This window comes from Aulonocara stuartgranti, assembly GCF_965226115.1.
Source record: "Aulonocara stuartgranti genome assembly, chromosome: 20".
NCBI lineage: Eukaryota > Metazoa > Chordata > Actinopteri > Cichliformes > Cichlidae > Aulonocara > Aulonocara stuartgranti.
Window position 1 is genome coordinate 20170094 of NC_138956.1, and position 26447 is coordinate 20196540.

At 38.9% G+C, this 26447-nt stretch overlaps 3 protein-coding genes across 5 annotated transcripts; all 3 read right to left on the reverse strand.

The window, feature by feature from the left end:
• LOC309696330 (thyrotropin-releasing hormone receptor) lies at window positions 1–4939 on the reverse strand. 3 transcript variants are annotated; one of them, XM_082517517.1, is made up of 4 exons: window positions 4840–4939; window positions 4272–4369; window positions 2951–3783; window positions 1–2088 (listed from the first exon to the last, which is right to left on the reverse strand). In XM_082517517.1, the coding sequence occupies exons 3-4, from the start codon at window positions 3725–3727 to the stop codon at window positions 1699–1701; spliced, it is 1167 nt and encodes a 388-aa protein (XP_082373643.1). In that variant the 5' UTR covers window positions 3728–3783; window positions 4272–4369; window positions 4840–4939; the 3' UTR covers window positions 1–1698. The 3 variants fall into 3 exon arrangements, with proteins under 3 accessions (XP_082373643.1, XP_082373644.1, XP_082373642.1); XM_082517518.1 differs by lacking the exon at window positions 4272–4369 and having other exon boundaries at window positions 2951–3761; XM_082517516.1 differs by lacking the exon at window positions 4272–4369.
• A 955-nt stretch (window positions 4940–5894) lies between these two features.
• Window positions 5895–9234, reverse strand: ocstamp (osteoclast stimulatory transmembrane protein). The gene is made up of 3 exons (XM_082517732.1): window positions 9188–9234; window positions 7449–8457; window positions 5895–7365 (listed from the first exon to the last, which is right to left on the reverse strand). The coding sequence occupies exons 1-3, from the start codon at window positions 9223–9225 to the stop codon at window positions 7015–7017; spliced, it is 1398 nt and encodes a 465-aa protein (XP_082373858.1). The 5' UTR covers window positions 9226–9234; the 3' UTR covers window positions 5895–7014.
• Window positions 9235–11270: 2036 nt separating this feature from the next.
• Window positions 11271–23867, reverse strand: slc13a3 (solute carrier family 13 member 3). The gene is made up of 13 exons (XM_082519952.1): window positions 23356–23867; window positions 22487–22752; window positions 21963–22141; window positions 21272–21341; window positions 17349–17528; window positions 17123–17248; window positions 16896–16988; window positions 16687–16791; window positions 16478–16575; window positions 15100–15212; window positions 14567–14728; window positions 12973–13110; window positions 11271–12894 (listed from the first exon to the last, which is right to left on the reverse strand). The coding sequence occupies exons 1-13, from the start codon at window positions 23461–23463 to the stop codon at window positions 12712–12714; spliced, it is 1821 nt and encodes a 606-aa protein (XP_082376078.1). The 5' UTR covers window positions 23464–23867; the 3' UTR covers window positions 11271–12711.
• Window positions 23868–26447: the final 2580 nt, after the last annotated feature.

Below are 26447 nucleotides of genomic sequence, written 5' to 3' on the forward strand. Positions count from 1 at the left end.
TTTGTTAATCCCAGTTCACAGGGCAACACAAGCTTGTTTACAAAATTCCATAGTCAAGTACAGAATAGATAACTGCAATATATGCAAAACATTTGTAAATGTTTAATACATGGGCCTCACACTGGTTCTTTACATACTAAGTGACAAATGGACCTGCATATATTTAGGTGCAAAGACACGCATTGATACAGCTGGCAGCACACCACAACAATAAGAAGATAAGGGAGAGTGCAAACTTGTTGATGCCAATTAGCATCACAATATTTATTTAATACTGTTGCTTGTTGTTAGATCTCCTTTGGCTGTATTTTAATGTTTCGAATCAAAACGGATGTGTTTGCCATCAGGCTTTCTGTGATCATTACCTCTTTCCTGCAGGACTGAAAATGTAATGATACAAACATGTCCTGCATAAAAAAAATCCTTTGTAGTCTGGAATAATTTTGGTGGATGGATGAGGGGATAAGATTTGCTTAGTTTTTAGCATTATACGTTAGTCTAAATTCAGGGAAGAGACGATGAGGGTTAATGGGATATAAAGAAAAAAGAATTTGCTACTATGTACTTGAAACACTGAAAGTTGTCGATATTTGTGCAGGAATTCAAATATTCTCGCTTCATGGACCTCTAGTCATGTTGAAATTAGGATGCAATGGAAGATATACTTGCACAGTCTGAAATGCTCAGTGCCCACAGATAAAGTAAATTTTAAGCTGTTTATATTATCTTGTTTCCATGTAGTAAATGTAGTCCTTTGTGGGGAAAAAAAGAGAAAAATAATGGACTGTGGTGTGTGTGGATCATTGGTGTTGGTAAAAAGTGTGATTTATCGCAAAGTATAGGCCACTTCAGACTGTTCAGCACACTAAGAGCAGAAGTTCAGTTGTTATTAACATTTGTAGAGCCATGTATTGCAGAGGCTTAGCTGTAGAGAACGAGCTCTTGACACAACTAGTTACAAAGGCTGGACAATGTCTTGAGGCAAGCTACGCACACAAAGCATGCATTACATAAAATCCCCAGTGTGTCTTAAAACAAAGCATTTGGAAGAACGAATACATTTTGTTTAGCGCACATTGTAACAAGAGCAGCTGGAGACTTCATAGCTCCACCAAGACTAAAAACTTCCTCCACGTTATGCGTAAAACGAATCACTGAAGGATATGTGGCTGCAAAATGTTTTGTGATATTTTCTTGATAACATCAAGACAGTGTCTCCCATTTTTTTCTTAACTCAATTCGATATGTATTTATGAAGATATGATCCAAAGTGCTGCGATAAAGAATCCTTCCAAAAAGTCCTGGATCTTGAGCATTTCCAAAAGTTAATAACTTCTCATTTGGGCCTTGCCCCCCTCTGGTAAAATGCAAATCCATTTATAACATTTTGAGTAATCATGCAATCAAACAAACTGAATCAATCACATAACCTCCTTTGGCGAGGTAACTGAGATCATGAACGCATGGACTAACAGACTCTACTGATATTTACAACATAGGTGTTACAATACTGTTTCACAAAGTACCACAACTATTAAACCACACGTAAAATGATTTCACAGTAGTTATTTTTTAACAGGTGCAAATAACAGAAAACCTAAACATTGTCATAATTAATTTATCATGCACCCACAGCCAGTAACAATGGACCGATAAAACACGCACAATCACTGAAACGCTTCATTTCTTCAGGAAAATTCATGAAGAAATGCTGAGAGCTTCATCATCTGTCATGTTGGACCTGTGGGTGATGTGATAACTGACTTCTTCTTGCTCTGTGACCGGTTCATTGCACTCATGGGTCGAATTCTTCATCACACTGTAATACATCGGCACATTGTACTCGGCCTCCCTGTGGCCCCAGTGGCACTTGCAGAGCTTTTTAAAAGCAACACGAAACTTCTGCGACATGAGGTTATAAATGATGGGGTTGATGGCACTATTGGTGTAGATGCACATCCGGCAGAAGAGCAGGAACCAGGTGTTGTGGTACGGCGGGTCAATGAAGGAGTTGACCACTACTAGCGTTCGGTAAGGCATCCAGAGCAGAGCGAACAGGATGACCACAACAGCCAGCATCTTTGTTATCTATTGAGACAGCAGAGGAAGGAAATAAGGAATAACAATGAGGAAGAATACAATTATGTGAATTATCTCAGCAGACATACTGCATGCCGTGACTCAGAGTTTACTGTCAAGTGAGTGTTGTAGAGGATGCCCAATATGAATCCATGACGCACATAAATAGCTCTAAGGCTGTACATAAGGACAGGATAGTTTGCAAACATGCTTGCAGTGAGAATAAAAGACCCTGTCAACCACAGTGAGAAAGTCTGCTATCACAGAGAGCCAAATGATAAATAATACGTTGATATGAAGATCATAGCACTCAGTTTAAGTCCTTGAAGACATTCATAGTGCTTACTTTTGCTAGTTAGCCCTGAAGACATTTGTTAATTAGTCTCATCAGTGAAAGCTGACGGGAATTGTTGGTACCTTTTGGCTATGAACAAATAATTTGGACAAATGAAAATTTTGATCAATTGTTTCCTTAGGCTAGATGAAAACATAATTGAAGAACAAAACAATTACAGCCCACCTTGAGGGGGATGTGAGTGGCCAATCCAAATGTCATGGCAAACACTCTAATAGTTTTCTATTAGTTCACTCAAAACTACAAAGGTCAGGTTAGCGGGGATGGCAGAGACTGGTTTCCTCCTCTGGGAATACTCAGCGTGTTTATGAACTATCTTGTCAGGCTGTTGAGTTATTTAGCTGTGGTATAGTCAAACCCATCCACAAAGCCACTTTGAACCCAAACAAGCACCCTATTAGGACTGAACCTAAATCTGTTTATGGATTTTTATTCAGAACCACTCAGAAAAAACCCTTTTATTACTTTTATTTCCTTTTTGCTCTAAGCTTCTTGTCTTTATAACCTTAGCAGTACCTGTTTTCTTGCAGAGACTGCACCCTTGTTGGCCTTGTTGGTGGTACTGGAGTGCCCCTGGTGAACTGACCCGCCTCCGGCTCGGTCGTTAAGATGCGAAGGCAGAGGGCTCATGAACAAAATTCTGGCAATGAGCCCATACAGCACAGTGGCCACAATGAGAGGGATCACGTAAAACAGAGTGAAATCTAGGAAATAAATTGGCATGTAGAGGCTTCTGGAGACACGGTAGCCACAGGTGACGACCACCCCGTTGGTATAGACGGTCTCATCTGTGTCCACTAAAAAGAACCACATCGTGCAGTAGAGCGAGGTAAAAATCCACACTCCAGCTATGATTCTCTTGGCTCGGGAAACAGTGCATATGAACTGTGCCTTTATGGAGTGACAAATAGCAATGTATCGTTCAATAGTGAACGCTGTGATGGAGCAGGATGACACGTTGATGCCCAGGTACTGAAGATAAGTTATACACAAGCATCCCGTGTAGCCATATATCCAGAAGGCTACAACATCAGAGATATTAGGCAGGCCTGCAGCCAGGAGCACAATGAGGTCTGCGACAGCCAAGCTGACAAGGTAACAGTTAGTCGGGGTCACCATGTGTTTAGTGCGCAGAACAACCAGCACCACCATGATATTCCCAGCAATCCCAACTCCACAAATGAGCATGGTCAAAAATATCGTTATGACTTGTTCTTCAAGAGGGTTCAGAGGCATTTCTGTCAGATTTAGAACCCGACTGACATCCTGAAAGGTGGTTGTGTTGTTCTCCATCTTGCTCAAGTCCAGCTGCCAAAATTCAGTTAATCTTCAGGGGCAAAATGGGAATCCTCAAGGCAAAAATGTGGAGAAACAAAATTATTAGACAGCAGTTTTGCTTGCAGGGTGTTCAATATTACAATTCTTTTCGTAAAAGCCTTTAATTCTTGTCTAGATTTTAAAAAAGTGTAATACTCCCTCTCCCAGCTACAGTTTAAAACCAGTGTACGGATGCGCCTTGATTAAAAGGGGCATATCATAAGAATAATTTAAAATTAGTAAATAAATAAACAAGAAGTCAAATTGAAACAACAGAGACTGCCTGAAGGTTTTCTGGTGTGACAGCCTAAATGCAACAAAATATAATAATACATTATAAGATGAACAAACATGAGCATTGACAAATTGCTTTTGTTAAACAATGACCCACACAATAACCTTAGCCAATTAAGTTCAAGCTAGTTTGGGTTAAATGAGGCATTTTGTTAAGGTTACACTTTTTAAATAAGAATACTGTGTGAAATGTTTAGTCTAGCGCTTTGTTGATCCATTCACTCACTTTAATCTCCTCCCTATATGGACTCCTGTTGCAATTATTCTGGCACAAGGCTTGAAAACATCACTTTGTCACACTTCATGAAATAACTGTAGCAAGCTCTGTAAATGATAATAGATTTTAAGAAATAGTCCTAACAGCCATCAATGCACACATTAATAGCAGCAACTTGATTTAAAAAGGTGCTACAATTATGCTTCTAAAAAGCTAAACTCCCATCTTCATAAATGCTAATGTTGTCTTCATTCAGTTCATTATTAAACACTGGTTTTATTCAATGCTTGGATGTGATAAAAAAAAATGTAACCCTCAAAATTGAAATGATTGTTCTCCTCTGCATTAAAAGCCATCATGCAGACTAAATCTATAATTTCCAGCAATGTAACCATTTAAAATCATCTCACAAGGTAATGCTGCAATATACATTTAGGGTGATCAAAAATGTGAGACTTTCCCAGTTCTCCTACAAATGCCAGACTCTTCGGGAAGGAACAAAAATGCACGTTCGGATTTGATTTAGTTCAGGGAAATAAAATAATGAGATGATAAAGGGAAAAAATTGGCAGCTTACCATCATTTGTGAAAGGCAGTACCCAGGTGCAGTATCCCAGGAAATATAAGTGACTGCTTAATCCTCTTTCAGAGTTGCTCCAGTCGCCCACATCTGTCTCACTCGCTCTCTCCCTCTCTCTCCTTTCCCAATATACTCCTCCCTCCATCTCACACCATTATATCCAAACCCACCTCCTACAGTCACCACGTACAAATCAATTTTATCTTACCATCCAAGCCCTGAACATCATGTCAGCTTCTGTGGCTATAACCCTGTAATTACTGAAAGAACAGCGCAGGCACCATGCAATTCAACACACCATCCACTGGAATGATTGAACATGCAATTAAAATAGCACTAATTGCTGTATTAAGTACAGCCTTTGTGGACACCAGATGTAATTTAGTTAACTCTTCTCCTTGTATAATTTACATTAAATTCTCCAGTTTTCTAAAGTGTGTAGAATTAGAATAATTCTTCTCCCCAGAGGGACAAACAGACACAGACATCCTAAGATTAAGAGTCTTGCTATTCCCATGATGCACATTTGGGAACGCTTTTACAGCTTCTGGCATTATACATGTGAGGGTAGAGCTGATACTGTTAAATAGTTGCGCTCCCCATAGCAGAAAAAATGATAACACTGGTCATCCACAAAATCAGAAGTGATTGAAAACAGATTAAAAAGCTTTTTGACCCTCTGTCTTTGGACAAGGCTGTCACTGAGAATACTAATGCACGCAGATTCTTGGATTTTCAGTCTGCAGACTGCGTGTAATGAATATGTAACAGTGTCAAAGAAGAAAAAAACTTACAGAACAGGTAATTTTCTGATTGAACTGCTTCATGTTATGAAAGCTTAATGAGGATTATAGTTAGTGTGTTTAGAAGGCCACATTATTTGTCAAGTCAAAGGTATCAGTCAGAGTTTATGAAAAATATACATAAAAAGGATGATAAAGTGATTTCTTTTATTTTGTTTTATTTATTATACGGTAACACAGGAGCAATAACTCATAATATCAGACAAAACATGAATAATTTATTATTATCATCTCTACACTGCTGAGACAATTGTGAAGTGGCCAAAAGTCAGGAGTAAAAATAGACAATGAAGAAGTCTATTAATATTCTGGGATGAGGTCTTAAAATAAACCCTCACAGCCTCATGGGAATTTTAAGCAGGAGCATACTGATATGCAAAAGAGAAAGGAAATAGGGGCACTGTGATTAAAATAAGCTGACGAATCATTGAACATGTGGATGAAACAGATTCATTTAATCTATTAAAGGTATTCGGGTCAGTACAGTGTTCCAAAAACTGTAAGATCCGACCTGTTACTGTTCATTTCCTGACAGGAACTACCACCTCTTATTAGTCTTTGTCCCCAGCTGTCCAAAGCACCATGGTGGCATCTAGTGGGGCTGGATGGTAAAACAACAACAAAACAAAAAAAGGCTAACTTGCAGAGAAATAAAAGAAATAAAAGAGAACACAGAAAACATTGCTCTGTGATGATATCATGGGGGGGAAAAGTTACCAGGCGAGTCTCTGTCCAAAACAAGATGCAGATTCAGCAGAAGTGTTGGTGCATCGCTTTGAACCACAGGGTTTGAAGAGGCGTATGTTGAGTGTTGACTCACTTACAGAGGAAAGGTGTTATAACTGTGACTCATACACAGGATGCACTGTATTCAGTTTACATTTTGCAAAACAGAAACAACGAAGACCACCGAATGAAACAAGAAACATTGTGAGCCCTGTGAGCCAAAAGGTCAGGATTGAGACAGCTCTGTTATTTCTACTCTTGTATGAAGTCGTTGAACAGCCTTAATACGACACAAATACACAGCTCTGTGGGCATGAACCTTTTGTTTGCAAAAAGCCTCAAATAAAAAAAAAACAACTAAAGTTGGCTTTGATGGGTGTGAGTAGGGATAGAGAATAAAGAGAGGGGCTGCACCAAAGCCCAGTATAAGATAACTTTTTGAACTGTGAATCAAGCAAAGCTGTTCTATTAGAGTTCGGAATTAAAAGGCTAACAGGACAGATCATACCAATATACAAAATTACACATCCACACGACTTTGGTTACATCACAAAGTGAAAGTACCACTAGATAAGTTGATCCAAATGGGCTAAACATGCAACCCATTGCCATAGCAGTCTATTCATTAGCTGTTACATGTCATTCAAACTTGCACATGAACAGAAATGTGCCCTTTTCTGTGTTTTTTATTTTGCTTCACATGCATTTTCCTCATCAAGTAAGCTATTCTCTTCTCCTCCTGCTTTCTGAAGAAGGATGCAGAGATTTTTCTGCGTAACCGCCTTGCGTAAACCTCGAGGAAAACCAGAAAGTAGCTCATCAGCCAGAGACATCCCAGCAGGAGTGTGACTCCCAGGTTTGGAGCTGAAGTTGTCACATCACAGAGAGATGGCCCAGGGCTGAAATTCCACTTGTAATCCCTGTGGAAGTTTACCAGCTCCCGTTTGATGCAGGATTGTGGGATAATACAAAACGCAGGGGGGAACCACTGAACCTAAAAGGAAAAACAAATTTATAAAAGACTCCAAAAAGCCAAAAAGAAAATAAAAAGATTAAATTGAGCGAGTGCTGTCTTACCTTATAATTGACACTTATAACAGCAGATGTAGGTGGAAAATCCAGCAACCATGGCACAATCATCTGAACTATGCAGTACACAACATGATCCAAAACTACTATTAGGGTTATTGCAATGAAATATAAAGTTACCACAATCAGTGATACGAAACAAGAGGAACATTCCTGACTTATTACTTTACAGTTTTCAAGATTGATTTTATTTTTAGCTGGCCTTTCATTAACTGGCATTTTTTGCAAGAGCTCTTTGGAGATGTACCCATTATCAAAATGAACTGATGTCAGATAAGATTTCAAGTAGCGTGCAGACTCAGCGATCAGCAGTGCAACAAAGACGGCAGCAAGAATCCGGTTTGACAGCAGTTTGTATTCTCTGAGGAGGTTCCTGGCATGTGAGAAGTTGACCTCTATCTTCCCAATTATCTTAGTAAACATGCTTTTGACATCTGACACATCAATATGTGTGTAATGATCCAAAGTCCTTAAGTTGGTAACAATGCTCAAGTCCTCCCACTTTACTTTGATGGCTTCTTCAACAAGGTCTGTCTTGGCTTTGTTCAAAGGTTCAGATGAGTTTAATAAAGTCTTTGCAAAACCCTCAGCAGTGCATTTCAGGATGCGTGCCACTGCTCCCACATTTACTGTGATATTAGGGATGACATTCAGCACCAAAATCATGACAGAGGCCGTGATGAGGAGTTTCCGTCCTTGTTTGGTGCAGACTGTAGGAAGAATCATTGTTAGCACACAGCGCAGGGGATGACACAGGAAGGAGACCAGAAACATGCTCACGCTGTAGATACTGACAGTTTGAACCGACGCTTCGTAATCATATCTCAGACTCTTTGACAGCCAGTGGTGAAGCAAGCCACCAGTAACACAGGCAAGTGTGAAACAGAGAGACAGCAGAGTGAGGATGTCCCTGCCTGCAGGAGAAGGTGCTGAGTAAACTTCCCAGAGGTATGACAGCAGAGACGTTAAGGCCTGTCTGCAAGATCCTGCTCTCTTTCTGAGGAGAAAACAATACAACACTTTATATTTAGAATATTTAAAGATTCAACAGAGAAGTGGCTCTAAGCATTTCTTATTAACACTAAACAGTACAGAAGTATTTGTCCCTTTCTATTTTTTTTTTTTTTTTGCATATTTGTCTCATGTTTCAGATCGTCTAACAAATCTGAATATTGGATAAAAACAACACAAACAAATACAAAATACAAGTTTAAATGATAATTTCATTTATTAAAGGAAAAAAGGCTATTCAAACCTGGCTCTATGTAAAAAAAAGTAATTTCCCCCTAAATCACAAATTAACTCTTTTGGAAAGCTTAATTCCTCCCACCAGCCCTGAATTGTTAGTCCAGTTGAATCAAGAAATCACTAAAGTAGAACTTGTCTGACAAAGGAAAGTAGGCTAAAACATCTAAAAAAGCAACACGTTATGCTCAATCTATAGAAACTCAAGATCAGAGGAGAAACAACAACATCTATAAGGCTAAAGTATTGAAACATATGCTAAACTAAAACATTATTTTTTTCTTCCCTCTGCACGTTACAAAAAACCATGCAACTATTTTCTCCCTATCGTGTTATTTTACAAATAATGCATTTTCAATGCCTGGGTTTGTAAAAGACACAGTGGAAAACAAAAGTTTTTTAATAATAATAATAATAATAATAATAATAATAACAGTTAAATATAAATAATTTAAATAACAAAAAAATAGATCAACTCCTACCTGACAAGCAAAACAAAATTTTCTGTGATCATCTTCATCCTCTCTAAGAAATTAGGAGCCTGAGAAAATAAACAGGAAGTGTTGGTGGACTGTAAAGGCTAAAAAGGGGAACTTTGCGCAACAGTCACTGTCATGTTGGTTGCCTACAAGTTCCACGTGGGAAAATAAAAAAGATAGTCCCTCTGCATCTAAACCACACATGACACAAAATCATATGGAGAGCATGACACACTCATAAGCCCTATGTGGCAGGTCACACTAACCAAAGTGCGCTTTCAGAATGATTTGATGATGGTGACACTGACAATACAAGTAACAGAGCACTTTGCTTATAACTCCTCTTCTAAACTGAAAATAGTTTAGATGACATAACACTTTTGTGTGTCATCTTTCCTCTGGTTTGTCATTGTTACGTTCCCCACTGAAATTTACTTTCTGTCTTGTGTCAACTGAGCTTGGGTGCTAAGAATTAAGAATATAATTGAGAATAAGCTATATTAGGCAATTATATCTAGCAACAACATGTTTTTTTTTTTAGCTCTTGAATGGAGGCAAGAAATCCATGAAGGTGGGTTTGTTTTCTCTTTTCTGTCCAATTGAACATCAGAAAACATCAGAATTGCTTCAAGTTTAAACAAATAAAAGCTGACATTCAGTAACCACCTTGTGTTTTACGTTTTGTCCACTGTGTCCTTAGTTACTCGGTTTGGTGGAAGCAATGCCAAAAAAAATCACAAGGTTCCTTGGAGGACCCTAAAACTGCAGACAAGCTAATGTTACATCTTCAATCCGAAAGCCTTGTTTATTTACCTACCAAATGGATTATAATTTTCACACAGGTCTTGAATACGTAGGAAGTTTATTGGCACTGTGTCTTGGGATTGTTAATTTGTTACATAACAGCTTGGACATCCTGGCTTACTTTTGTTACACCAGCTCCAGGAAAGCACACCCTGTTTTAGTTCCCTTTTGGACTCTAATAGGAACTGTGATGTTCACTCTATTATAGTCAATAAGAGTTTAAACTAGTGTTGAGACCACAAACACGTACGGAAATAATTTAATGAGGTCAAACATTCGAAGGAGATCGAAGCTATTTTTCCTTAGACTTCTGTTGGAACCAAGTGAGTCAGGTGAACATCAGAAAGAATTCAGGTTTAAGGGGCTGTCATATTTAAATGGGCAAAGGGACCTAAAATCCAAAAATCCAAAGAAGAATAACAAATCCATGAGACACCACAATAAAGGACACCTGACGCTATTTATACTGAAAGATACACAGGGGTAATCGGCAGAAAACAATTGAGTAGGCAGGAATAAACTAACACAAATGAATTCAATTCTAATCAATAAACCCAAAGGCAGACAGACACCCTAAAAACAATAAAAGTTTAAAAAGATCATAAGAAGTCAAAACTGAGTCAGGACTCAGGACTATGATGGATACTCGGTGCTGGCATATCTGTTTGTAATGAAAGCTGTACCCATGGCTCCTAAAAGCCTTCCTCAAAGCCTACTTTAACTTATTCAAGTAAGCTAACCTGTCGGCTGTGAACACAGTGTGAGTTGTTAGAGAAGATACACAAAATACTTAATTACTTATTGTGGTAAAAAGGTAGGCCTATTTATTTTGAGTCTTAAATACTAATTGGTTTTTGTTTCAAATTTTATGAATAACAAACACACAAAATAAATAAAAGCATCAAGTCACAGTTATGAATCTGCTTTGGGTCAAAGGTTATTTGCCTGTAACCTTTGTATTTGTTGTACAAATTAGTACATTTGGTTACAGTCTGTTAGCTTTGGATAACTTTTCTGATTTCACATTTAAACACTACAGACCTTTTGCTGTGGCAACGCTTACACTGAATAACCAGCACATTACTGCACAAGTTAACAATTGTTGGGGCATGTGAGAACACCAAGAGAACATTATAAGGAATTTTGTGCTTTGTACTGTGTGTCTATGTGTGTGTGCAGGGGCCGCAATGTTCCAGCAAGAGTTTAAAAAACTTTCCTGATACAAACAGGGGAACTCACTTAAAACAAAACAAAACTGTGCATAACAAATACATAAACAACATCAAGTTATAAACTGGCTTTATTTATGACAGCACAATATATGAGTGCAGATCACCATGTAACAAAAGTTACACATTCATTAGTCAAGATTCATAATATAATAAAGAAAATGATTTAAAATGTTGTTTATGTGGTATGGCTTTAGCAGTGTGCCATGTGAAACATAAACAAGTAACAATCTTTTAGTGATTTTAACCATAATATATACTTTAAAAAGTGTTATTCACAGTCTCATTCCTTCTTCCAGCAGAGGTCAGCCTGTAGTAACGATACAAACAGCACACTCCGCAGTCTGACTGATTATTTAAAAAATATAAAACACTCTTCAGTGCTCAAAGCATGTGTTTGAGGTTAGATGTTGCTCTAATTCAGTTTTAAGAAAGCAGAGAGTAAAATACTTCAGCAGTTTTTAAACTTAGCAATACATCAACTCTCATTAACTGAGTTCATGTATTGCTTCATTGTCTTTAAAACTTAACATTTTTGTACCAAATCTGTTCACAGCTTAAAATCTAGACCTTTGAGACCCTAAAAAGGCAGTCAAATATATATATGATAACCTTTTCAAAGCATCATTAACAGCTGGAAAAATGTGTTTTCTGACTGTGACAGTACAGAAACAATTGTAGTGAAGAACTATATACACTCATCATAGGCATGAATGTCATGGTAATTTTGAGCTTTTAATGATTTCTTTGAACTAGACTTTTTAATGGGTGGAATGACTTTTACAGCGTCTTTTATGACTTAAAAAAATATTTAGGTGCACAAGGGACTAATAAAGGTTATCTCATCTTAAGTTTGAATTTACTTTGGATTTTCTCTAATCCACAAGTCAAAAGTATATGTACAGGCTCAAATATATAGACAGACAGATGTACAATCCCCCTCCTCCCCTCCAAATGCCTCCGATGCCCGTCCTTTCTGTTGTATGGTGTGTTCATGTGCTCTCAGTGTTGCTGTGTTTTTTCTGTTCTCAAACTGCCTGTAGGAGCTCAGTCTGGGTGGAGTTCTTTTTTCTCCCTGTCTTCCCAATGTGATGTATGTGAAATATATGTACAGTTGGAAGGGGTCAATTTTCACGGCATATATTGCTTTAAAGTTGCCACCTAGTCACTTGTGGACATTTCAGGTCCTGGTTGCCTAGGTGACCCACTACTTTATTTATGTCAATCAACAGTATTCTTCACTGTCATTGGTAGATGTCTAATGACCAAAAATCCCAAATATTCCAATGAAACATGTATGCTGTGTAATCATCCCACCCATTAAAATCTCGAATTCAAAGAAATCATTAAAGGCCCTAAATTACAGAGACACACATGCCCACGATGAGTACATGTAAACCTCTGATCACAACTGTATCTACTTCAGTTTTTCCTCCCTGCTCACTCTTCTGGTACTTCTTCTATAATAACTTCTTGCTAAAATCTGGTGTGTGATCACAACGTGGCATTAAGCGACTGAGCCACAGATAAGTGCGCATTGGTCACAAGAGCAGACTTGTTAAATGGGAGAGCCCATTCAGGGTAAGTATTCAAATTAAACATGGCAATGCCCCACGTATTCATTGCCAGAGTGACTGACAGGATACCCAGGATGTTCATCACAAAGCCAGTTTTCACCTGAGGAACCAGAAATGGAAAACATAAGCTGTAATTTTGTGTAATATTTTCAACGTCAAGAGCCAATGAGGATCTTACCATGTCTTTCACCATAAGGTGTCCAGATGCAAAGGCAATTGAGTTGGGTGGTGTGGACACTGGCAGCATGAAGGCGTATGAACATCCTACTGTGGCAGGTATCATGAAGTACAGAGGGTTCACTGAGACATTAATAGCCTGTGGAGGGAAAAGATGTTTATGACAGGATGTATAAAAAGGCCCATTATGCTTATTCAGAGTGAAAATCCAGAATCTTAAATTTAAAGTACAGTAAGGGGACAAAGGTGAAAAGAACATTCATTATCATTTGGCAAAGGCAGCAAAATACAGAAGCATAAAAGTTTTATATACTTCATTTTGGAGCAATACATTGCAAAAACAGATAATACAGGAGTTGGGTTTGCATGGCTCTCTGGAGTCCAATTAACATTTAATATACAAAATTAATTTAAAAAAATTAAGAAACTAATTAAGAAACGAATATGGGCTGTAAATGCAATAACGGTCAATCAGTCAATTCTTTTATTGTGTGCTTTAGGACCCTAGCCTACAAATTGTTTAAATCCTAAAGCCTTAATCATCACTGACTACATTTCTGAAAAATCATGTTACAGTACTTATATGAACTAACTATGTACAGAATAGTTATTTTTATTTTTTTTATTAAATGCTAGTGTTAACGTGATCACATGTTCACTCTATATAATTATAGACTGTATACCAAGATGGAGGCAACTTTGCTAGTTACAAAACAATTGTATTGGGATCTGTGTGAAAATGGATGTTTGTCTCCCTCGATCTATAAACTATTTTAACACTTTGTTGATGGGTTTGTGGTCTTAATCACTAGTTTTAAGTCTTATTGTCAGCGCCACCCATTGTTTGTAACTTCCAGTTTCAAAACAAGATGATGATGGCCAAAATACTCAGCTCAAGGATGGGAATTCAGTAACCAGTTAAATAACAAATAATAACACCACTAATGAAGGTACTGCAGAATGGGAGAAAAATAAAAATATAGGAAATGCCATTCACTTGTTAGCTCCAGAAGATAAACTAAATTATTATTTTAGCGCGTGTACAACTTCAAATACAGTAAAAGCAAAATGTGTGTTGTGCCTGTTTGTGTTTGTAATAACAGCTTAGTATCCTAAAGTTTAAACCTAGCCTATATACATGCTATTAAGTGGTTATTCTTCCTGTGTAGCCATTGTCTTGGAGTACTTAAGCTCCAGATAATAATTGTCTAACAACAGTTAATGTCCAACAGTCTACAAACATAAGAACATCTATTGCAAAAGTTTAACAAGACCACTAAACCTCTGAGTGACATAAAGGACAAGGTCGACAGCAAAACGTGTTCACCCTTCACTTTGACTTCTTTATCTTGTAAGACAGTCGTCCAGTTTGTTTCCCTGATGGTCATCTGTGTCAGTTTGATTGCACTGACATGGTGCAATGAGTTTGTACCTCACACAGGTAAACTGATATGTGAAGATATTTTTCTCAGCTAAAATATAACACAGGAATAAAAAAAATAATCTGATGATATACTGTACTTTCACTTTAATTTCGCATACAGTCTAAAACTGTATGCAAAATTTTATATATTTAGGTTGAAGACCAGCCTTACCAGTTCAGCAATGACAGGTAAAAATATGATAATGGTGGCAGTGTTACTGGCAAACTCAGTGAAACAAGCCAGGAAAGCAGTGATCAACATCACAGCTGCAGCAGGAGGGACTTGAGCCAAAGGCTGGAGGTGGCCTCCCATCCAGGACGCGAGTCCAGACTCCTGCAGAATGCCACGTGACAGAGGTGAAAGGTTGAAGATCAAATAACAACATAAGAAACCAAAACAGAGAACTTGAATCAAACAAAGCACTGACAACCGAAGGAGAGCAGAGACACGTTTTAATAAACAGACTTAGTAGACTTTAATTTCCTCCATTTCCACTCTAAACTATAGAGGTTTAAAGAAACATTAGTAAGCAAACTGAAAATAACAGCTTCCTTTGGTATTTTGGGGGAAATGGTCCCAAAATATTTGTTAAAAAGTTGGCTGCCACCATAGGCACCACATAGCAGTTTTAACTTAGCACAGAGACAGGAAACATTGTTGATGTATTATATGTATTACATACATATTATATGTAACATCTTTACCTCACAAGCTTTGGCCATGGCAAAGCCGCCTCCAAGCAGCATAATGATATTCCAAGGAACCGATTCCTGGGCTTTTTTCCAGGAAAGGAGAGGCACATAAGGAGTGTTTAGAGCTGAGGAAAAATGTGAGATAAAACAATTAGAAAATGTTTATCATGTGTAGAAAAATGTAAAGGCTGTTGTGCACCGATACAATGTGAGATTAAAATCCTTAAACTTAATTGTTAACCTTATAATGAGTAGTAAAAGATTCTGCCTCAGTATAACATCTCCATTCCTTACTTTATTTCTATTTTCCTTTTTTAGTTGCTTTGTCTTTATCTTGTAAAAAGTTTGACTTGACCCGGAGAGCTCTGCACAAGAATTCCAGTGTGCATGGACTGTTGGTCCTGTGCTCAAATGGCAAATAAAAATCTTGAATCTTAAAGAGGCGGAAGAAGTATCTCTGGGTTTAGGGTTGTGGTGAAGAACACGTTAACATATGGATGAGTTGAAAATCAAACTACTACCAAACTGCTTAGCAGCAAACCATATAGTCTACCATATAATATATTTGGCATGTTAACATACACATTTTAGTGCTTTCTACCAAATATTCTTTTGTAGTTTTACCATATTTTTGTATTTATTTGCTCTATTTTTAGTTTAATGAGCTAAAAGTCCTACTCTGTTTGACATAGAGTGAACCCACTCTATTCGAATAATGTGACCCTCAGTGACAGATGAACCACATGGCTTGCTTTCTTTTCCAGCATCAAGTTGTTTATTTGACCAGCTGAACATAACGTAAGCATTCACTCACACACACGCACACGCACACATACACACACATACACACACGCTTCTCCGTTTTAGTGGATGCTGATTCGCATTTGTATTCACATTTTGGAGTTAACCAAATCAATAAAATGATTTCCATAAGACATTTTTTTTGTCCACCAAGACAAAAAGATTCACCAGAATTTGATTATTAAATGGACGTTTCAGGCATGTAGCTACAACACGAGTAATCCAAAATACAAGTACACAAACACACAAAGAAAAAAACCCAAAGTGTGTCCACATAGCTTTAAGAGATTATTCTAATCACAGAAACAGAGAAACTACAGTCTCACTTTCAGACGGGAACTTTCCTCAGACTCTCTAATCTATATTATTAACATTCCTCAGCTTAATTTCTGTGTTTTGCAAAAGCTGTTCTAGAAACAGAGACACAGAATCTTTGAATTTTCCACAAATATCTGGTCTTAGATATTAACTTTTGACTTATCAAAGTTGTAATATTGCGACAGAAAATCCTATATATGGTAACAAATAGAACTGAAATGAGACAATGATGCCTCATAAATGGCATTTTAGCAGATATGCTATCACTAACCTTGAGGGTCGGACCACCATCTCAGGGAAGGCTTTTGTGAAGGAAAAAAGAACAGTATAGACACAATGATGACACCGGTGACTGCATCCGAAACGTACCTGAAGGACAGCAAGACGAGCACAAAATTGAAATGGACACCTAATAGAGCACAGAACCAGAATACAATGTGCTAGCTTTCATACAAGGTTTTAAAAGTCAGCTTCTCTTACCCTTTTTTAAAAAACACAGACCAGCCGGTCACAAACTTTGGATCCCTTGTGAAGAGGAGAACGGCAAACAGTACAAAAAAGAAAGAGATGGCTCCCTCTGCAAAGCTGAAAGCATGAATGCAGAATAAGAGTAAGTCAAAGACTATGTCCTAGAAAGTTTACATCCAGCATCTATTGCATGAGATTTCAAGACATACACGAGTCCTCACTTTATGGGCCCTAGTTTTCTGTAATCTTCCTTTATCAGTGCCTTGGCTCTGGCTTCTGCCTGGGTTCTCCTGTCTTGTTTTGTGATGCACAATCTGCAAAAAATTGAACACATAATGTAAACATTGGCTTTCATAAAATAAAGACCTTACTCATGGAATGGTCCAGTTTTTGTATCCTGTAATGCTGATGGTGTTATTGAAAAATTTAGCAAGAAAAGATACACAACCTTGTATTCAATCCTCCGTAGAGAAATGCAATCCATAGCCATCCCAAAAACAGGAAGAGGAGCATGAGTGGGAAAGCAAATGCAAACCAAGAGCCAAAATTGATAAGATCACAGTCTGGAAAGTAGCTGTGAAAGACAAAATTATAACTGTTAAACACACTGAAACATATCACTTCTGTGTCTGAATCAGCATTGTTTAAATGCTACACAAAAACAAAAGAGTTACCTTTTCAGCTGTCCAATCAGAATGAGGTTAGGTGCCGTGCCCGTCAGTGTGGCGGTTCCTCCGATACTGGCAGCATAAGGGATACAAATCAAAAACCCCTTCCAGACTTTGAGCTGATACTGCGCCTCTGCTCGGCTCTCCTCAGCTGTCCTCGGGTCCGTCAGTTCTGGTGTATCAGTCCTTTCAGAAGCATTATTTTACATAAAATGTGAATTATTACACAAACTTCAGAGTTTGCACAGCTGGATATTACTCTTTAGTTTGTATGGCAAAATGAATCCGCAAACTTCATATGTGTTGGCTTAGTTTTGTATTTCACAGTCTGTAAAATGTAAAGCTCAGTAATTAAAAAATAAATTTAACACAGACGAAGGGAATGATGCCTGCACTATGAAGCAGGATTTGGGGCTTAGAAGGGTTAGAAGGGTTACTTAAGGGTTAACCTTGTTGTGAAAGCCTGATTGAAAGCAGGTCATGTTCACGATCAGAGATCATCATGTACAAAATCACTGCCTCCATTCCTGAAAAATGCACAGGCTTCAGTGCTTCGGTAACAGCATGTTCTAGGACTAGAACATCTAAAGTTCTTTTCTTTCTATGATGAGCCTCAGTCAAGACAGGTCCTTTTTACCTGTTTGCTATAAGCAATTTAAAGCAACCGTATTGTTCTGTAAACCTAAACTATAGTACTACAACACTGAAACAGGGCACCTAAGCATAAGGCCAAGAAAATTTATCAATCTGAAATCTGTTTTTTGGTTTTCATCTGTTCATTACGGGTCAGTTAACACTGCCTGGGCTGAAGATGAAAAACTAAGGCAAAAACATGAAACAGCATCGCCTGCTAATTTAACAGAACATATTTATAGTTACAGTCAGGTCCTCATATTTTAATGACAGAATTATGTTACTTATAAGTCTGTTGACTTGCAAGGTCTGCATTTATATGACACTTTTTCAGTTTTGCATTCCACAGCACCGTCATATTCATGCAACACTTTTTAATACTACACTACTGTACAGAGCTTTTCTAATATTATAGTTTGTCTTTGCAGTTCTGCTGTAAGTAGACCTGTCCACATGTCTTCTGTCTGGCTGTGTATATGCCACTTCTGTCATATAACACCACAAAAACGTGAACATCACACCACTCTCTCATCTAACGTGATATCAGGGTAAATGATGCTAGAGAGGAAAATATATCCTGGGTATTTTAAACTTGCCTTATATTCATAGCACTAGCACCTGGATAGTTTCTTGGATTTTGTTGCCATTAGAACTACATCTACCTCATTTCCAGTCTTCGCAGTAAGCTGTCACAGTCCTGGGTCATTTTGACCCAGCATTTTCAGTTCTTATATTCCTTTGTATTATGGTTTGTATTCTGATCCTTTTGTCATGCTTTGTTTATTAGTATTATTCTATGTTTCAGTTATTCTTTGTGAGCGATTAGTTCTTAGGTTGAGTCTCTCGTTCAGTATAAGTTCAGTTCAGTGTCAAGTCTGTGTCTGTTTCTTGTTTTCCATTTTATTGTGAAAGGTTGATCCTCATCTCAGTGTGTCTAGCTTTGCTCCTCGTGTCTCGTTACCCCAAACCCTCCCAGCTGTGTCTCCCTCCTGTTTTCCATTCCCTGATTACTCCCCTGTGTATATAAGCCCTGTGTTTTCCTGTGTTCCCTATCGTGTTGTACCCTCAACTGGCTGTGTGATCTGTTTCTAGTGTTTCGTCTCCATTTTCCAGTGTTTCAGTCCTCGGTTCCTCTGTTCAGACTTTTGTCTTTTGGTGATTTTAGTTAGTACGAGGTTTTTCCCAGCAATAAAGCTGCGCTTTAAGTTTCACTTCCGTGTCTGAGTTCTGCATTTTGGGTCCACCACTCCTGCTTGCTCGCCTGCCACACAGCCAACCATGACAGAACGACGCGACCACAAAATGGACCCAGTGGACTCACCTTTAGGCTGGGAGGAGGAGTTGCTAGAGCAGCTGTTGGATTATTGCCGGGCTGTAATTCATGCTGTGGACACTCCCAAGAGACTGATTCAGGTAGTGTTTTTTGATGATTTCCTGTCAACTACAAGTTTTCCCCCGAGTTTTCCAGACATCAGTGAGCTGTCTCGAATCATAACAGAACTAAGAGCGAGGCTCTGTTTTGGATTATTTGGCATTGGTGGCCCCGGCAAAGTAGACTCAGCCACCCTCTTAGAAACCCTCGCTGCTTGGTATTCTCAGTCTTTAACCCTGCCATCAATTCAGTCATCTTTCCAGTCCATAGCTCAGTCACTAGCTCAAGCCCCTGTAGCTCAGCTAGCCGCCCGGCCTGCTAAACCTCCATCACAATCATTACTGCTGTCTGCAGCTCAGTAACCAGTGTCATCTGCTCTCTTGCTCTCAGCTCAGTTACCTGCCCAGCAGCCACCTTCTGCTCAGTTAGCTGCTCAGTCGCCACCTTCGGCTCAGTTTCCAGTGTCCCCGTTGCCTGTAGCCCAGTTACCCGCCTGGCCGCCAGTGCAGTCATCTACTCCATCACCTACTCCACTCTCACCACAACCGTTTCAACGGCCACCAGTTCAGACTTCAATTCAGTCCCCTAGCCTGCTGTACTCTCACCCACCTGGTCAACCAGTGGTCTTAATGACCTCTGGCCCTGCATCTACCTCATACGCTGGGGCTTCTGGAGAGCCTGCCCAGCTGTCACCCTCTGCTAAAGGGTCCAAGGGATCCGTCCAGCCTGTTGCGCCGCCGCCTGCAGCGCCTTCATCTCCGGCTTCCACGCCGCCGCCTGCAGCGCCATTCTCATCTGGTCCTGCCTCAGAGCCTTCAGCTTCGCCCGGTCCAATGTACGTCCAGCCCCTCAACATCGCCGGCCGCCTTCCAGGCCACTGGCTGGGCGTCGTCGCCATCGTGGGCGGCCTCCGGACCAGCTCTGTCGTCGCCGCCGCCGCTGCCTTCCGCTACCTGTCGCCTCTGTCAGTGCACCCCAGGGTGGCTGTGGCTACAATGTAGCTTGCCATCACCAGTGTGTAAATGTGAATGGGTGGATGACTGGATATGTAAAGCGCTTTGGGGTCCTTAGGGACTAGTAATGCGCTTTTTTTGGGGTTGTATGGAAGCCCCAAACGCAATTTCATTGTTCTTGACAATGACAATAAATAAATAAATACTAAATACTATAAATATAGGCCATTTACCTTCCGCGGGGCCGTCCCCCTGAGTACCCTTTGTTTGACTTTTGTGCTGTCGGCTTCCTGAACCTTTTGATTAGTGGACTCATGGTAGACCCAGTGGGATTTGTTTTGAGTAATTCCTGTTCTTGGGCTCCTTCTGTTTTGTTTCTCTCTTGTTTTCTCGCTCTTGTTTTGTTTTTTTGTTTAGGGCTGTCAGAAGCCAGACCCTTTGGGGGGGGGGGGTACTGTACTGTCACAGTCCTGGGTCACTTTGACCCAGCATTTTCAGTTCTTATATTCCTTTGTAGTCTGATCCTTTTGTCATGCTTTGTTTGTTAGTATTATTCTATGTTTCAGTTATTCTTTGTGAGCGATTAGTTCTTAGGTTGTGTCTCTCGTTCAGTGTCAAGTCTGTCTGTTTCTTTCTGTTTTATGGAGTCTCCTGCTCCAGTTTAGTATTTCTTTTCCAGTGTTTCAGTCCTCAGTTCCTCTGTTCAGACTTTTGTTTGTCTTTTGGTGAGTTTAGTTAGTACGAGGTTTTTCAATTTTCAGCAATAAAGCTGCGCTTTAAGTTTCACTTCAGTGTCTGAGTTCTGCATTTTGGGTCCACCACTCCTGCTTGCTTGCCTGCCACACAGCCAACCATGACATAAGCTAAGCAAAGCTCAACATCTATTGTTTGTGTAATGATTTAGCAAAGACATCAGAGGAGTGAAATGTCTTTAAAATAAAAATATAAAACAAAACACAAATGCTTCTTACCCTTCTGTTGCCATTATTTGTTTTTCTGTTGGCACTGAGGGCAGTGAATGCAGCTTTACAGTAGACTGACCTGCAAGAAAATAAATCAAATAGATTTTGACAGGGTTCAGGGTTACATGTGAAACTAACTTACTCAATCTTCAAAGTGTCCAAACATGAGTTAAATTGTGAGTTTCAGCTCTTTTACAGTGGTGTACTTTTGTTTTATTTAATAGCTGACTTTGAGTCAACAAAGCCCCCTTAATCCATTACTACTTCAGGATTCACTAACTTGTTGTCAGACAGTGCATTGGAAACGCTGCACAAAGTTCACATATTAGATTATATATTAAAGGCTCTTGGGAACAAGGTTAAAACAATGCAACAATCATCTTTCAAGAATGAAACATTTTGTGAAGAGACACAGTTGGATGATAAACGTTCAACCTGTCTTCATTCACTATTCATTCGAAGATGAAGTGTTTAATGTTCATTCGCCCCTGTCACAGCAATGCCCTTTGCTGCTTGAATGACTATGAAGACAATAAGACTGAATTAAACAATGTTTTGGTTCAGCCAAAAAAAGATTTAAAATTGGCCAAACGTTTTCTCTCACTCAAAGGATAATCACTTTCATTCAGTATATTAAGATGTAAATTTCAGAGAAAACCTTGATTTGTCATCAGTATAAGTTTGAAAACTGACAGCGTACCATTTATTATGGCACTCTCGTGATCCTCGACAGACTTGCACTTTTGTTTTAGGGTTTCCAGATCACCAAACAGGCTCTCCAGGATGGCATTTGCGATAGGGAGCATCATGGCTGTTGTGGCGGTGTTACTGAGCCACATGGACAGGAAGGATGAGGTCAGCATCATTCCCAGAATGAGCCTGGAAAAACAATTCAGTCCACAATCTTAAACTCGGTAAACAACCCTAAGTATGAAAATAAAAATATAATTAAATGTAGTTCTGTGCAAAAGATTCAGACATTTATGTTTTATTATTATATCCCTCCCTGTTGCAGAATTTTCTGAATTAACTAGCTACCATATTTTGTGACAATGTTATTTAAACAGACGTGAAAAGGACATGTAGGGTGACTTAGGTATTTCTGGACAGCACAGAGGTTCACAACACAGGGAAATAAAATAAGTTCCAGGTATTACTTAAAATGGGATAAATACAGAATCCTCATCAGCTTTAAACTGCCTTCTGATAAAGTTATTTTCTCACCAGGCTGGTTTTACTCCAACAATACTGAGGACCTTTAGGGCTATTCTGCGATGCAGGCCCCACTCCTCAATCGATGATGCCAACACAAGGCCGCTGAGGAAGAGAAAATTGGTCTCGATGAAGTACTGAGGGCAGATTTTTTTGGCTGGAAGAATTCCCAGTGTTGGGAAGAGGCAGACTGGAAGCATGGCTGTGACAGCAAGAGGGAGAGCCTCCGTGCACCAAAACATAGCCATGAGCACCACCACGTAAAGACATTTTCCCTCCTAAAAAGATCAGTAACATGTCAATAATATTTGTGCAATAATACAAAAAAACAGCTAAAAAACAAAGCAAAGACTTAACAAGAAAAAAGAAAGCAGATTACACGCTATGTTTTCAGTAACTTGTGTATCCTTCACATTATATGTGTTTCAGACAGACAACATTATTTTTTACATCGTTAACATGAAAGCATTAACATAATAATCACTTTTTAGTTTTAGGTTTGCATTATTGACTCTTTGGCTGAATCAGATGATTCACGGAGTATGCACAGTGAAAATACTCCCAGCAAAAGCTTTATTGTGCTTAACCAAGAGTAAAAAGCATTGAGGTTGTAGTGACAGTAGAAGATGAGTGTTTTTAGCATTATTGACTAAATTTATTACTTAAAAAATCTCAGTTTATATAAGCATGTCTGTAAGTTTCTGATTAATCAAAACAAGTATAAAGATGGACCAAACCCTTTGCGAACTAGTCTGATTTTAAACATAAATCTCCTGCTTGCACCTGTGTTATGCATTTATAATAGGACAACCGTGCTTTCTGTGTGTAAGTTTTTTGGAAAACAGTGGGTGCATAACTGTGGCACAAAGAAATTCACTCACCTTCTCCGGTAGAGTAAAAAGTAAAGGCAGAAACACGAGCGGAGTGAGCACAAGGATTAGCTGTTTGTGGACGCACCACAGCTTCTTGGACAGTACAGATATTCTCATCCCTGGCTTGAAGTTGTGCTCAGTTTAGGAAACGTCCAGACTGGCTGAGAGCAACCTGTGAGGCAGCACTTTGAAGCCCGTGGCTGAGCACAGAGAAGATTAACCACACGCTTTGCTACAGGTTAACTCCTCCTGTGATGGTGTGTTAAATGGGATAGTCGACTTACTGCCAAATTTCCCAATTGAATGGACTCTTGCATGACAGGAGTGAGGTATCTTCAGGGGCAGCGATGGAAATGTCACCGCTCATACGTTCATTTTAAAAAGTACACTGGAAACTGCCGGACTGCAAAAATAATAACCGCAGTAAAGTGAGCCGTCATTTGTGAGCCGCGGTCAAGCCAGCCGCTTCTTCTCCGCCGCATAAATTTCCTTGCGCTTTTACACAAGTCTTTACGGTAGCGCCTTTTCGCTTTATATCCCGATTGAAAGCCTAGACCCGCGCACCCGTGCACGCGCGCGAACAGTCGCACGCGCACACACACAAATTACAATGGAGATTTATGTCTGTTTATGGTTTTGTCTGTGTCAAGCTCGTGTGTCTTAGTCTGTGTTTTAGTTTGGTGGCCTCTTGTCTCTTTCTTGTGTTGAGTCTTACTTCCACTGTCTTCTTATTCCCAATGTATCCCTGCTGTGTTACACAGCTGTCTCCAATTCCCCTAATCGCCATCCTATTTATACATTTTGCCAATCTCCCGGTCTGAAGTACAGTATTCTATTCAATTCTATTCTATTCTATTTATACAGCACCAAATCACAACAACAGTCACCTAAAGACACTTTATGTAAAAACACAACAATAATACAAAGAAAACCCCAACAATTTAAGTACCCCATATGTGCTAACATTTAGTGTGAGTGGGAAGGGAAAACTCCATTTGAAGAGGTAGAAACACCTGGCAGAAACAGGCTCAAGGAGAGACAGCCATCTACTGTGACTGGCTGAGGTTGATGAAAAGGAGACAGGACAACATATACACTGTGCAAGAGATACATACTAACTAATGATTAAATGCAGAGAGGTGTATAAACACAGAACGAGCAAAGAAGGAAAAAATTCATACATGATGGGAAGCCCGCAAGAGCCTAGGCTTATTGCAGCACAAATAAGGGAAGATTCAGGGTCACCTGATCCACTATAACTGTATTAATTGTCAAAACTGAGGGTTTTAATGCTAATCTCAAAAGCAGAGACGGGTGTTTGTCTTCTGAATTAATATAGAATAGAATAGAATAGAATAGAATAGAATAGAATTCAACTTTATTGTCACTGCACATTTCACAGGTACAAGGCAACGAAATGCAGTTTGCATCCATCAAGAAGTGCTTTAGCCATGATATAGATATATTACAATATATATTAGCAATAATATAGGTATGTAAGTATATTACAGAAATGGGTCTATTATGGTATGTTACAATGTACACGGTATGAAGTATGTTATGAATATGCTATAACTATAAGTATGTACAGGCTGTAGTGAGTACAAGCTATGTACAGGCTATGAACAGGATATAAATATGAAAAACTATACAGAATATGAAAAAAAAACTATACAGAAATATGAGATATACAGCTATACAGAAATGTGAACTATGCAGGTTATAAACAGTTGTAGAATTAAAAATTATCGTATTGTACAGAATGATGTAAGCTGCATCCACAGAAGAGAGGCCTGAGAGATGAAGACTGATTCCTGTTCAACCTTAAAATTCTATAGGAACCACAAGTACACCTAATATTCCAAAATTAAAATCTGGATTTCAAAGCGAGTCAGTGAAGACAAGCAAATATGCTGTCTCTTTATAGTCCCTGTTATGACTCTCTCAGCAGCACTTTTGATCCATCAATATTAAACAATTATTGATGCAGCGGATTGAGATGAAACCTGGCCCAGAGGTACAGTAGGTGTCCCAGAGAAGGAATGTGTTGAAAGTTGGACCTCAACTACTAAGGATGATTTTTAATGAATTTCTGAAATTGACATAATTGTATTGACTGTATTGAATTGAATACAAGTTTCTTGTCGTTTCTGAGTAATATTACAGTAGATCTGGATGAAACTTGGTAAAGAGGTACAGTAGGTGTCCCAGAAGAGAAATGTGTTGAAAGTTGGACCTCAAGTGTTCAGGATGATTTTTAATGAATTTCTGAAATAGACATAATTGTAGTGTATTAACTGTATTGCATTGAATACAAATTTCCTGTAATTTCTGACTAATATTACAGTAAATCTGGGTAAAACCTGGCCCAGAGGTAAAGTAGGTGTTCCAGAAGAGGATTGTGTTGAAAGCTTGGCATCAACTGTTAAGAATGATTTTTAATGAATTTTTGAATATGCAACCAGACTGTCACGATGGCTGTATTTCCATTGTTCCATTGTAATTTGTGTGCGCGCGGATCTAGGCTTTCAATCAGGATATAAAGCGAAAAGGCGCTACTGTAAAGACTTGTGTAAAAGCGCAAGGAAATTTATGTGGCCAGCCGCCTCTTATCCGCCGCATAAATTTCCTTGGCTTGACCGCGGCTCACAAATGACGGCTCACTTTCCCGCAGTCAAAAAACAACTGAATGCCTACAACAGACCACATTTTTTGTTTCACACAGCATTTGACATTTTTCTATTATTATTTTATCCCTGTAATACAAAAGTGAAATCTGAATAAACTGTGCAGTTGACATGGTGGATCACTACTGGCCTGATTTTGCGTTTTTGAAAAATAAAATGGGCGCTGTTCAGAAATAGCTCAAGTGCAACAAGGAGACCAAAGGTGAATTTGGACCCAAATGCAGGACGAAATTCAAAACCGACCTTAAATAAAGTTGTTAAAGCAGTGTAAATAAATACAAAGTCCACAACACAAACAGAAAGGTGACCTAAAATAAAACAAAACAAGAGGGAGGGCTAACAGATGCCCAACGACTGAGGGCAAGGCTATTTATACTGTTTCACACATTACCCGTTATCAGGATTTGTTTTTTT